General features: G+C 34.2%; 2 protein-coding genes and 1 pseudogene across 3 annotated transcripts in view; 1 reads left to right on the forward strand and 2 right to left on the reverse strand.

The window, feature by feature from the left end:
• The first annotated feature begins 1,122 nt into the window (after nucleotides 1–1,122).
• On the forward strand, nucleotides 1,123–3,729 carry LOC120145092 (coiled-coil domain-containing protein 124-like). 2 transcript variants are annotated; one of them, XM_039158993.1, is made up of 4 exons: nucleotides 1,123–1,141; nucleotides 2,476–3,100; nucleotides 3,238–3,357; nucleotides 3,511–3,729. In XM_039158993.1, the coding sequence occupies exons 2-4, from the start codon at nucleotides 2,543–2,545 to the stop codon at nucleotides 3,520–3,522; spliced, it is 690 nt and encodes a 229-aa protein (XP_039014924.1). In that variant the 5' UTR covers nucleotides 1,123–1,141; nucleotides 2,476–2,542; the 3' UTR covers nucleotides 3,523–3,729. The 2 variants fall into 2 exon arrangements, with proteins under 2 accessions (XP_039014924.1, XP_039014923.1); XM_039158992.1 differs by lacking the exon at nucleotides 1,123–1,141 and having other exon boundaries at nucleotides 2,463–3,100.
• A 1,959-nt stretch (nucleotides 3,730–5,688) lies between these two features.
• On the reverse strand, nucleotides 5,689–7,943 carry LOC120145385 (annotated as a pseudogene).
• Nucleotides 7,944–9,426: 1,483 nt separating this feature from the next.
• Nucleotides 9,427–13,505, reverse strand: part of LOC120145078 (lysine histidine transporter-like 8) — a 30,784-nt gene continuing 26,705 nt past the window's right edge. Inside the window, exon 7 of the mRNA XM_039158980.1 lies at nucleotides 9,427–9,533. The gene's annotated coding sequence lies outside the window, so the exon portion shown is untranslated. The remainder of the gene's footprint in view (nucleotides 9,534–13,505) is intronic.

Raw genomic sequence — 13,505 nt, forward strand, 5'->3', positions numbered from 1 at the left:
ATTCATTCATTCATTCATTCATTCATTCATCATTCATTCATTCATTCATTCATTCATTCATTCATTCATTCATTCATTCATTCATTCATTCATTCATTCATTCATTCATTCATTCATTCATTCATTCATTCATTCATTCATTCATTCATTCATTCATTCATTCATTCATTCATTCATTCATTCATCATTCATTCATTCATTCATTCATTCATTCATTCATTCATTCATTCATTCATTTCATTCATTCATCATTCATTCATTCATTCATTCATTCATTCATTCATTCATTCATTCATTCATTCATTCATTCATTCATTCATTCATTCATTCATTCATTCATTCATTCATCATTCATTCATTCATTCATTCATTCATTCATTCATTCATTCATTCATTCATTCATTCATTCATTCATTCATTCATTCATTCATTCATTCATTCATTCATTCATTCATTCATTCATTCATTCATTCATTCATTCATTCATTCATTCATTCATTCATTCATTCATTCATTCATTCATTCATTCATTCATTCATTCATTCATTCATTCATTCATTCATTCATTCATTCATCATTTATTCATCACCCTCCTCATCTGAAGACGAACTTTATCCTCATCTCTTCAGAATCGACTTTATTGAAATATTTCTTCATCAAGACAACTTGTATGCATGATATCAAAGTTCCACAATAAGTCTATTCAAAATTGCTAATCAAACTCCTATTTATAGATAAAATATTCGCAAAATGATCATTGAAACTTGTCAGTCCCTCAGGACGAGTTACAGCTGCTATAAAACGACTATCTATTCAAATCCAATTGAATTTGTCACTTTGAGGTGACGAGTTCCAACATTTTTTTCAATTATAATTTTAAGTATATTACTAAAAAAATTAATAATATTTTAACGGAACTTGTCATCTCATTTTTTATTGTGTTCATATTATTTTATTTTTAAAAAAACTAATCAACTCGAGGTGACTAGTTTTTTAAAAAATAAAATAATATGCACACAATAAAAAATAATATTTCATGAAACTGATCACCACGAGGTGACGTGCTATAATAAATGTCGTAGATATTTAATTAAAAATCAATGTGCCCTGAAATCTTATTTTTTTTTTTTTGTTTTAGGGTCGGTTATGGGACAATTTAGCCACCCAGGATAACGTTGTAGAAGCCCACATCTTTACCCCAGCAATTAATTTCTTTCATCACGTCTCCAGTACATGTATTTATGCATTTAATATTTTATTTATTTCACATAACAAGAATAATTAATAATACTGTTTATCTATAAATTTTAAAAATTCAATTACAATTAAAGCGTGATCTCAAATTAATATAATTGTTATTATATTTATTAAACTTTATCTATTAAATTGTCTTCTCATGTAAATAATATTTATTGAATATAGGTAAGTAAATTAATATAAATTATACTTTATAGTTATCTTAAATTATAATTTAAAATATTTCATTATAGCAAAACTAAATATTGAATCTAAGTAGACAGAATTCAATAAATATTAAATTTAACTTTATATGCATATTAAATTACAATTTTATTACAATTTTGATTAATTTAATTTAAAATAAACAATAGCTATTATTTTAAATTATTTTATACTTAGATATTATAACATGATTTTATTATTATATTAAAATTAAAAATTCAATAGATAAAGTCTAATAAATATAATAACAACTTTATAATAATAATTATAGTTGAACAAATAACAATTATAGTAATTCGACCTGAAAAGTAAATCTCTCAATTCATATTTGATTTGATCCGAGTTTAAAAGAATTTATTCAATTCAAAACTAATTTATCTTTTAGATAAAAACTTATATTTTATTTTGTCCAATCATATATATATAAATTCATTTTATAATTTAAAATGATGATCTAATTGAAAAATAATAATATAGAGATGATTTATTATAATTATTTATAAAATATATAAGAGATAATTATAACATTATATCGTATCAAGTTAGATCAAGGTTTTTTTAATCTCAAATGTGAATTTAATCCAATCCAAACCTGAATTCTTTTTTTAAAAGATTAATCCATCATATTAAATTAAATCAAAATTCATCGAACTAAGATAAAATACATATCCTTAATTGTAATTGTATGAATATATAATTCTTGAATTTAATTTAAAACAGTTTTTGTTTTTATTTTATGGATACAAAATACTTTTTTATAACTATTAAAATATTTTATTAAATAAATAATAAATTTGTGACATATATAAGCATATAACTATTTGTTAGCATACAGAAGCATTTCAATTAAAAATAAGGATTTTAATGGTAAAATTAAAAAACAAATAGGGTTTTTAGCTATAAAATAAATATAAAGGCTTGTTTAAAAATCGCACAGTAGTTTGAGGGCTTGTTTCGTATATTAGCCTGAAAGGAACAATCGTAAAAGCTGGGTGCTATATTTTGATTGTTGGGTTGGGTAAAGCTTAATCCTCTGTTCCTTCTATTGAATATTTTCACTGACGCTGAAATTCATTACAAGATGCCGAAGAAGATGGGTGTAAACAGCAAAGCCGAGGCAGCGCGTGAGCGCAAGAGCGCCGTCGAATCTGAACGCAAAGATCGGGAAGCCCGGGAGAAAGAAGAGCAATACTGGCGAGAAGCCGAGGGTTCTAAATCTAGGGCGGCCAAGAAACGCGAGGAAGAAGCCGAGAAACGGGTTGAAGCCGCCGCTCGCCGGGCTGAGGCTCGCCGTCAGGCCGAGATGGAGGAGAAGGAGATCGAAAAAGCTTTGAAGAAACCAGATAAGAAGGCGAATCGTGTGGCGATTCCGGTGCCGAAGGTGACGGAAGCGGAGCTACAGAAGCGGAGAGAGGAGCAGCAGGCGGAGATGGCGAAGAAAGCGGAGGAGACGAAGAAGAAGCAGAATAGGACTGCGGCGGAGGAAGAGTATGAGAGGATGGTGTTGGTGACAAACACGAATAGGGATGATTCGTTGGTTGAAGCAAGGAGCGTGGAAGAGGCAATTGCGCAGATGTCTGTGGCGGACAACCTACCAACGGATCGCCACCCAGAGAAACGGCTTAAGGCTTCCTTCAAGGTTCATTATACGCGCTTCCATACTTGCTTTTCGTAACTTTCAATTGCTCTCTTAATTAGATTTAGAAGGTAGTATAATTTTGTGCCTTAATCTTTATCTAAATAATAGTACTGAATTATTTCAATGAATGAATGTAGGCATTTGAAGAAGCTGAGTTTCCCAGGCTTAAAGAAGAGAAGCCGGGTCTTACTCACACTCAATACAAGGATATGATATGGAAACTTTGGAAGAAATCTCCTGATAATCCACTAAACCAGGCAAGTTTATTACCAACTTTGAACTAATGCTGGGTCGATGCCCTCAGCTGAGTTGAAATGGATCCTGTGTGTTGCTTTTGTTGACTACCAATAAACAATTGCTATTCGCCAGTGCTTATGATTGTTTAACTATTTTTCATTTTTTGTTTGCAGGTTGCCGAGTGATCACTTCAAAAATTTTCTCAGGCTAGAATAGCAGGCGTGTTCTTTGTTTATAAACTTATGGGGTTTCTGGCCTTCTATATATTCAATGTTTGCTTTGTGCATAAAACTGAATGAAACGCTAGTGATCAAATAATGCTTGCTACTTGTTATTACTGTTCAGGATCTTACATCTGCTGTTTAGTTAGTTTAACTATGATTGGTGCCCAATTTTCTATTTAACTTTTGTCAAGGGTCAGAAAAGATTGACTGATGTACATGAAGAGAAATAGTACTTGGCATGGATTATATAATAGACCATGCGGGAGGTCTACCATTCATTAATGAAAATTGCACATGATATGCGAGTTTGACTAAAATCACAATACGCTTCTGAATTATCCATTGATATTAATTTTTTTTTAAAGGTGATATCCTACATTTTAAATCCTATTTTGTTACTCAACTGTTTGTTATTGCTTGTTTACATGGAAGTGTGTCATATGTATCCATGTGAATCTAGTTGAAGATAATTGCTTTTTCAAAGGATGAATTAGGAATGCCTCAATTAAATTGTTTCAATGACTGTAAAGGTCTAATGAAGCTTGCGTCTTAGTGTTAGTTTTTGGTATCTAGGTCAATTTGGTTTGTTCACTGGAATGCTCTTCAAATTTAATGGGATACTGCTGTTTGTTTTTCCATGGACAAATCTGATAAATTCTTCAATGATATGTGTCAACAATATTGCTGAATGGCTCTTTTTGTGGCCTTGAGGCCTTTGGGAAGATTAGAAACTGAAGTTGCATGTTCAAGTGGAATATTGATTAAATAAGAAATGAGGTAACAGTAATTATATGAAATGGTATTTATCATACAGTCTAGTGGTTAAGTCTTCATGCATATAATTAAATATTGAAAGGTTTTTCTTGTTAAATGCTGAACATCATAAAGCATGTGCACTAAAATGATGCCCATCATTCTTCCAATTTGGCCAAGTTAATGTGCAATAACCATCTTATTTGTTTTAATGACCGTACCATAACGTAATCCCTTAGTTGAAGGATATTTTTTTTACCTGTGACTAGGAGCATCGATGAAAATCAATACACGTTCTTCTTTTTAATTGTAAGGATGAGTTAACCAAGATGGTTCCTTACATAATGAGATTATGGAATATTGCTGTGATATCATATGTGAACGAGTTCTACCTCATTTTTCGGGTTGGGACATTGCCAAAATAATTTTCTCATGAATTGGTTTTCATCCGTTAAGTTGATATGCATATGATGCAACAAACTCGTGTTATGGTGTTATGGATTTAGGAATTGCTCCTCTTTAGGATATAACAGACTGATGCTCAGGTGGTATTGGAGCCTAATGACAATTTTGTTTATCATGCATTTTTGGAATTCTTATTCCTGACAATTTTGCCTGATTGCCTCTCTTTAAAAGACATTTCTTTTGACATCTCCATCTACCTCATTACAGTGTAAATATGGTGCTTGGTAGAGTATTTCAAACTCACATTTGAGTGGAAACATTTGGTTTTTGAGCATATATATAAGTAGTGAGTTGTAATGTCAACTACCTATCTGGAAAGAAGTAGGAAAACTATAGAAATTGCCGTTGAGGAGCTCCAATGTGCAAGAAATTTTACTGTCTTGTACGCTATTAGCCGGAATATGTAATTCCGATGCAGTTTTGACCCCTTGTTTTTAAAACAGTTTCTTACGTTCTCTCGACTTTTTCTGGGGTATGATAGAAACAAAGAAGCATATTTCATCGACCTCATTGGCCTTTTCCGGCATATCATATTCTTTATAGTTTCCCGAGTCGGATGCAAAGGTTTCTTGTTAAACCAATCGATAAACAAATGTAAATTAGTAATGTAGATCGACAAATATTTTTGAGGATGAGAGCACATATTTAACCACATAAAACTTTTGTATCCGAGTGTGTACAAATAAAGTTTTAGGATATACAATCAATAAAACAAGTAGCAGACAAGAAATTTTGAATTTCAGTGTGGGTACTTGTCCACCCTACCTTAGGTGTGGAACTGCCATTACAATTGTGAATTTGACTGAAAACTCGAGAGTTATAGTTTCATCTCTCTTAACAGAAAAACGATAGTATGATCGGAAGATTTAGAATTCAAATTTTAATATTTATGACGTCTTGTATTTCATATTACAATCTTCTTGATACCAAAAACGTCTTAAGATAGGTAAAATGTTTCAGGAGGGTCTTCTGGGGTATGCCTTTTGAGTCGTGCACGGGTGAATACACTCGCAAGTAAAATTGCTGCCCAAGATATTGCCGTGCCCAAAATTCACTCCTCACATTTCACATTCCAACATTATCAAGAGCCATTTAAATAGCAGTCCATGATCTAGGATACACCTCTAAATACCACCCGTTGTTGAGTTGAGTTAATCTAAATTCGATCAATTCGAGTTTTTAAATAAGTTTCTAACTTGTGTGGTCGATCGAGAAACTGCATCTCTTAGATTGTACTCTTTACGACTGTCCAGTGTCCACAATCCTCCATCCATGATGCCATGGAAAAGTAATGCAAGTTTAGGGCAAGAAGACAATATTTTGACTGTGGTTGTTATGTATAAGTTCTTACCCGACTACCCAAAAGGCATACCCATCAGTATGCCAGTTCTGGACAATGCTTTCGTGGTTCTCAAACACGATTTCCACTAAGGCTCGAAAATCGGCACCCATAACTGATGTGTCGAGGTACATTGGCTGACCGGTTGGGTTATCCGAAATGCTCCTGACTTGAAAAACGCCTCTGATCTTGAAGTAATCGGCTAGTTTCAAAGGTGTATAAGCCGGAACAAAAGAGACACTGTTAACAGCGTATCTTTGCTTCCCATTGACTCGAGCAGCTGAGTTCACTAGCATGATTGTTCTGGTTAAGTTGATGAGACCGTAGTGATATGATCCCTGTGGATTTGGCCTTGGTCCCCTTGCGGTTAGGTTAGTCCTGAAGTGCACCAAAATGAAATATCATGAGTGAGATCATTTTGTCTGTTTAGATATTAATTTGGACGTTAAAATGTTTAACACATTTAACCATTATTATTTTACTCGAATCCGAAAAATTTTGATCTTATAAAATTAGTTCTTTTCTTTAATTTATATTCAGTTCTGATTGGATTGGTTTTCTCTAAGAATAAAATCATATTCAAATTTACAATATAACCCGAAATAATATTATAATTATTTTTTTATATTTATGAATGACTAATATAGTTACCTTTATCTCTATTTATATATATATATATATATATATATATATATATATATATATATATATATATATATATATATATATATATATATATATATGTGAGATTGAGTATAAATTTTGGCCTTAAAATTAGATCATATGTTAAATAGGATATAATACTCAAATCAATCAAAAATTCGATTTAACCCACCCCACAACCATTCTCACACATTTAATATGGACCGGGTTTAAAACATACATGAAAGGCTTGAATATGATATATCAAATAAGAAAATAATTTTTAAATTTTAATGATAATTTATTTAATACATTAGATTCAAATTATCTAAGCAGTAGAAATACACATGTTTGAAACTTGATATACGTATTTTAAATATGTTTACCATTTGATACAAGCTGACATTTAGCATGAACTAACATTAGGTCGGTGAAATGATCTAATTGATACTTTGAAGTTTAGTGTTCAATTTATAGTTAAGTGTATAGTTTAAGGATATTTGGTGAAATTAACCCGAGAACAATTTATAAGTTGGATCAAGCTTCTAACTGATGGATCGAGCCTGGTTAAGAGACTAATCAATTTGGGTCGTCAGTCCACCAGAAATCGGCCCGGAAACCGGCTTGTTGGAGTTACCATAATGAAGAGTTCCTATGGTTGTAAGGATCTTGTCAGTAAACCGAGTGGAGGCCACAATGTAGAAATCCTGGGCAGCCTGGTCCATAGTAACAAGCAAGGAATAGGATTGACCCACATGGACATCAAGTGATTCATAGACGGTCTGAACCGTGTGGGTTCCCTCCACTTCCACCAGCTTCATTTTGTGACCCTGAATTCGGAAATCCAGTGAATTCTGAAGCCCAACATTCGATATCCGAAACATGTACGTTTTGCCTGTGGGTAACATGGAACAATACAATTTTGTTAAATGTGTTCAAATTTGGTAAAAAAAATGGTTAAATTTTTAACGTCAAATATAGATAAAAAAAACCCCAATAAAGCATAATGTATTGGCATACAAACCTGCTGGCGAACCCCAAGTGGGAAGATATCACCATACGTAACATTCCAGGTGAAGAACCTGTAAGGATCCTCAGCCTGAACAACAGCAGCAGCAGAAAGAAGAACCAAACCGACAGCAAATCTTTGCCATAATCTTCTAGACGATCCTTTAAGCATCATTTTTCCCCCTGAAGAACTGGATATGATTTAAGGGCACACAGTATGAAGATATATAGAGGGTTTAAGAAGCTCTAGAAGAAAAAAAAGTTACAAGCTTTACAGAAGAGCAGGAGACACTGGTACGTGACTTAAGGAGGGGGGGAATAATGAAATAAATGAATGAAATAAACAAAAAGATGGAAAATCCAACCTCCCCTCAAAAAAGGAAGGAGAATGATTGAATGATTTGGTATTGGTTGTTGGAGTGTTAATCATGTTTTTATAGTGTGCTTAAGTTGGGGTGTCAGTGAAATTACGGGGTAATTGAGCTACCGAAATCTTATAATTTATCGGGACTAAACTGTAATTAAACCCGTAAAGTGTCTCACACGTAAGGTGCATGTCAAATATAGAAGTCCTTGATAATATACATAAGTTGTTTCGACAGTGATGACAGTTAGTTTCATATTTGTTGTTTACTTTGATTCGATTGCGAAGTCAAATGTCATGCCCATAAATCAATGGGCTTTTAACTTGTGCATTTGGTAAAACTAAGATTACAATCTATCGTTCTGCTAATGGTCCGTTTTCGAATCATCTCCTCAGAGAGTTTAGTCTGTTGGTTCTGAATTGTTCCAGAACGTAATTGAGACATGATGGTTTCGATTACGTTTTGAATTTTATAATTTAGGTTAAGAGTTACTTTTCTTCTCGAAATAGATTTAATTTATCATTTTTTTCTCATATCATATTTCCCTATTAATTTAGTCTTTGAAGTTACTCAATAGCATCGATGTTTAAAATATTTACTACTATTTAGGGGTTTAAGGCTTAGGGATTGTGGTTTAGGGTTTTAAGTTAGTGTCAGGATATAATATGTTGAAATCAAACAAGTTTGAGGGTTAAATTGATGTAAAACTACAATAGAAACGAGTATGATGAATTAAATCTATTACATGGGTAAAAGTAACTATTAGACCTATAATTTATCAGTATCATGTCAACAGAAACGATAATAGTTTCATGGGTGAGTCAATATTGTAGAAATAAAATGAAAAGGATAGCCAACATATTAAAAACATTATTTCCAAATTATTCTACGAAGTTGTCAAACAATTAAATGAGGAAACTTTTTGATGAAATAAGCTTTAAAATGTGGATCCATAAGTAAGTTTCTAAAGGAAATAAGCAACAATAGTTTTGGGTATCGACACAGTTTGAAGACGAGAAAAATAGAATCAATTGTAGTTTTATGGATTCTTTCCTTGTCACTGAAGGGCAGAATATATTACACGATCAAATGTTCAATTCAATTTTTCTGCTGCCTGGAGCTTTGATATTTCAAGCTGCCTAGCATGACTTTAATGGCGTCGGGTGAGACTTATTACACAAATATAGGTACAAAAAATAGTAAATTAAAAACACAGAGATCAAATTCACAATTTACACGTGATATAAGGACTAATAGAAGAATATGACCAATTACAGAATATTATCCCATTTTTACTCTTTGAATCTTATTATTTTGTATACAAAAAAAATATCTCACATTTATGCCTGACCAAACTCTAGTACATAACTTTATGCAGAACTTATTTGAATTAATGACATTAATGTATGGAATTACTAAGGGTTGAAGAAGTTCAATTCAACACCCCTATCAATAGTAACAAAGAGCGAAGCCGCTATCAATTCGAGTAAGTCCAAGAGACCAAGAGCATGAAGAATGATAAGAAAAAGAAACAAAAGAAGGAGGTGCAAGTCTCTATCACCAAGAAGCCCTTCGTTTTCTATATGGATGCCAAGTGGTACATCAATGAGTTCAACGAGGTTGAACTTTGCAGCTTAGGAATGGCTATTCCTACTGTTGTCACCATAGCTGAGATCCTGAAGCAAAATGGATTTGCAAACCGGTCGACAACAATAGTAATGAGCCTCCATTATAAACTTCAATCGCTCAAGAAGGGTAGTGATACAATGCGGGTTTACCTTACTCGAATTAAAGAGGTGTGCGATGCTCTTGCCTTCTGCGTAAGTCCGATTCTGTCGATGGAGCATGTGATCAGTATTTTGAAGGGGTTGTCGTGTGAATACCAGCCATTTGTGGCTGTTATAATTGCCATGAGGGAATCACTTTCCCTGGAAAACTTATGTATTGTGCTTGCTGATGTCGAAACCCAACTTGTTGAGTTTGATACTCAAGTTGAGAAACTTTTGATGAGTGCCAATCTTGCTCAAGGAAAAGCGGTTGATCCTAACCACGGTTCATATGGTCATGCTTTCAATCTGTTCGACCAAATGTGTCAATGATGTTGCTGGTGTCTGGTTTGTTTCACATTGTTATAGAATAGATTTTTTTAGAAATTTTTTAATGTCCATTCACATCAAAAAGTTTGCATCGATTCAAGTTGAACGGAAGGAAGAATCGCACTTCTGATTCAAGTCGAACGGAATGAGGCATCGCACTTTCGATTCAAGTAGAACGGAAGGAGGCATCGTACTTCTGATTCAAGTCGAACGAAAGGAGGCATCACACTTTCGATTCAACTAGAACAAATGATTTACTAAATCATTGTCCAAATCTTTGTTTGAACAATTTTGACCCAAAGTGCAGGTTTTATCATTTGCTCAAGGAAAAGGAAAAGAGTAGGGAGAATATTGGAGTGTGTAGAATGCTAATGTGTGCATTGAGTGAGCTTTACTGTGTGTGTGAGTTGTTATGGTTGTTAAGAATAGTGACGTATGAAGTTTGTTATGGATGTTGTTATAAGTAGTTGTGAGATTGAGTAAACTTGAAGACATGACTACTATATAAACTAGTTGTGCTATAGTTACAGTAAAGCAATAATAAAAAAAACAGATGCTATTCACTTCTTCTTATTCAACTTCTCAACAGACAAGCACCGAGAATGTGGTATTTGTTGGGAAAACGGGTTATTTCCCACACGAACGTAGTTTTAAAATTGACCTAAAATGTCAAGATTAAAACCACCAAAGGTTGCACAACGGATAAACCTATCAAACTATTGAATATTGAAACACAATGGAAAAGAACCGAATAAAAACAATAAAGGAGAGAACACACCAAATTTACGAGGTTCGACGAGAATATCGTATACTCCTCGGGCACCACACCGGATGATAACTTCACTATATCGCCAATATTACAACAAATGGAATTCTTTAGAATTCCCAAAGTGGGAGAATGAAGAATACAAGAGGAAGAGAGAACTTGTTTTTGGGATTTCTAATGGAAATACTTAGGCCTATTTATAGTTGAGTTTTAAGAACAATATGTTCAAAGTTTGGCCACCTACCAAAGAATTTTCTAATGTGTACAAGTTAGCCACCAAATATCAAAATTCACATGTTTAAAGTTTGGCCACCAACCAAGATGAAATTTCCAATAAGTTGGCCACCAACCAAGATGAAATTTCTAACTTGTCAACTTAATTTCTAGACAAATCTAACAAATCTCCACCTTGGCTTGAAATTACCAAGCCTACTCAACTTCTTCAACTCCCCAAATTTGTAGTGCCTCTAATTGCGCTCACAAGCGCCACACACCCGAAGGTGTTCATACTTTCAGGATGTTAATCAAGTTCAAACAATGATTGAACTTGATTACTGTTACCACCTTGGTCATCATATCTGTAGGATTTTCTGATGTCGTAATTTTCTGAAGTAGAATCTTTCCTTCTTCAAAGATCTCCCGCATAAAGTGATACCTCACGTCGATATGCTTAGTCCTTGAATGGTAGACTTGATTTTTCGCTAAGCGAATAGTGCTCTGACTGTCACAATAGAGACTAATGTGACTTTGAACAACTCCCAAGTCTTCCATCAACCCGTTAAGCCAAATTGCTTCCTTTACAGCCTCTGAAACTGCCATGTATTCTGCCTCTGTAGTAGACAAGGCCACCGTAGATTGCAATGTAGACTTCCAACTTACTGGGGATTTAGCAAGAGTAAACAAATACCCAGTAGTTGATCGACGCTTATCCAAATCACCAGCATAATCGGAATCAACATATCCAACCACACACTGACCAAGTGCTTCATCCTGTTCAAAAACTAAACCAACATCCACGGTTTGTTGAAGATACCATAGAATCCATTTCACAGCTTACCAATGTCCTTATCCAGGATCATGTATGTACCTGCTCACAACTCCAACTGCTTGTGAAATGTCAGGACGCGTACACATCATTGCATACATCAAGCTCCCAAATGCATTAGCATATGGAACTTTTGCCATATACACTAGTTCTTCGTTAGTTTTAAGAGATAATTGAGAACTAAGTTTCAAATGAGAAGTCAATGAGATACTTACATGTTTGGTATTTTCATTCATGCCAAAACATTGTAATACCTTTCTCAGATACTGCTTCTGTGTTAAACAAAGCTTCCCTCTCTGTCTATCTCTGCTTATCTCCATACCAAGAATCTTCTTGGCCTCACCTAGATCTTTCATCTCAAACTCTTGATTCAACTGAGCCTTTAATTTGTCTATCTCCTTTTGACTCTTCGAAGCGATCAACATATCATCAACGTACAAGAGAAGATAAATGAAAGATCCATCTTTGAGCTTTTGCAAATACACACAATGATCATATTTGCTTCTAGTATACTTTTGCCTCCTCATAAAGCTATCAAATCGCTTGTACCACTGCCTCGGAGATTGGTTCAATCCATATAGCGATTTGTTCAACTTACAAACCCATTTCTCACAACCACCATCTTTGTATCCTTCTGGCTGAGTCATATAGATCTCCTCTTCTAAATCACCGTGCAAGAAAGCCATCTTTACATCAAGTTGAGCTAGCTCCAAATTCAACTGTGCTACCAAGGCCAACAATATTCTAATGGAGGAATGCTTCACAACAGGGGAAAATACTTCATTGTAGTCGATTCCCTCCTTTTGAGAGTAGCCTTTAGCTACCAACCGTACCTTGTAGCGAACATCTTTCTTGCTATGAGATCCATCTTTCTTTACAAATACCCACTTGCATCCAATGGCTCTTTTACCTTTCGGTAATTGTGCCAGTTTACAAGTGTTGTTCTTTTGGAGGGATTGCATTTCTTCATCCATGGCACTTTTCCACTTATCACTTTCCAAGCTTTGTATTGTTTCTTGGTAAGTGATAGGGATATCATCATCAACAACTGGAAGAGCATAGGCCACCATATCAACAAATCAAGCAGGTCTACGAATTTCTCTCCTTGGCCTTGTAACTGCAAGTGGTTCTGGTGTCTCCAACAGTTCTTGGGTTTGAACCTCTTCATCTTCTGATTCTTCTATTGGAGTTGAAGAATCAGCTGCATCAACTTCTGGGATCATCTTCTGTTGAAACTCCATCTGTTTTGGAGTATGCTCCACCTGCTGCGAAGTACTACTTGTCTAGACAGCTTCATTTGTTACCTTCTTTACTAGGGCAGATTCATCAAAGGTAATATCTCTGCTACAAATTATCTTCTTGGTGTCTAAACACCAAAGGCGAAATCCCTTCACTCCATGGGTGATTCCCATAAAGAGAGCCTTCTTTGATCTCGGACCAAGCTTGGATTCCTTCATATGATAAT

This window comes from Hibiscus syriacus, unplaced genomic scaffold, assembly GCF_006381635.1.
Source record: "Hibiscus syriacus cultivar Baekdansim isolate YM2019G1 unplaced genomic scaffold, ASM638163v2 tig00110893_pilon, whole genome shotgun sequence".
NCBI lineage: Eukaryota > Viridiplantae > Streptophyta > Magnoliopsida > Malvales > Malvaceae > Hibiscus > Hibiscus syriacus.

Coding starts and splice junctions, on each gene's coding strand:
- LOC120145092 (XM_039158993.1), top strand. CDS start 2,543: ATGCCGAAGAAGATGGGTGTAAACAGCAAAGCCGAGGCAGCGCGTGAG. Junction 3,101..3,237: donor GGCTTAAGGCTTCCTTCAAG/GTTCATTATACG, acceptor GAATGAATGTAG/GCATTTGAAGAAGCTGAGTT.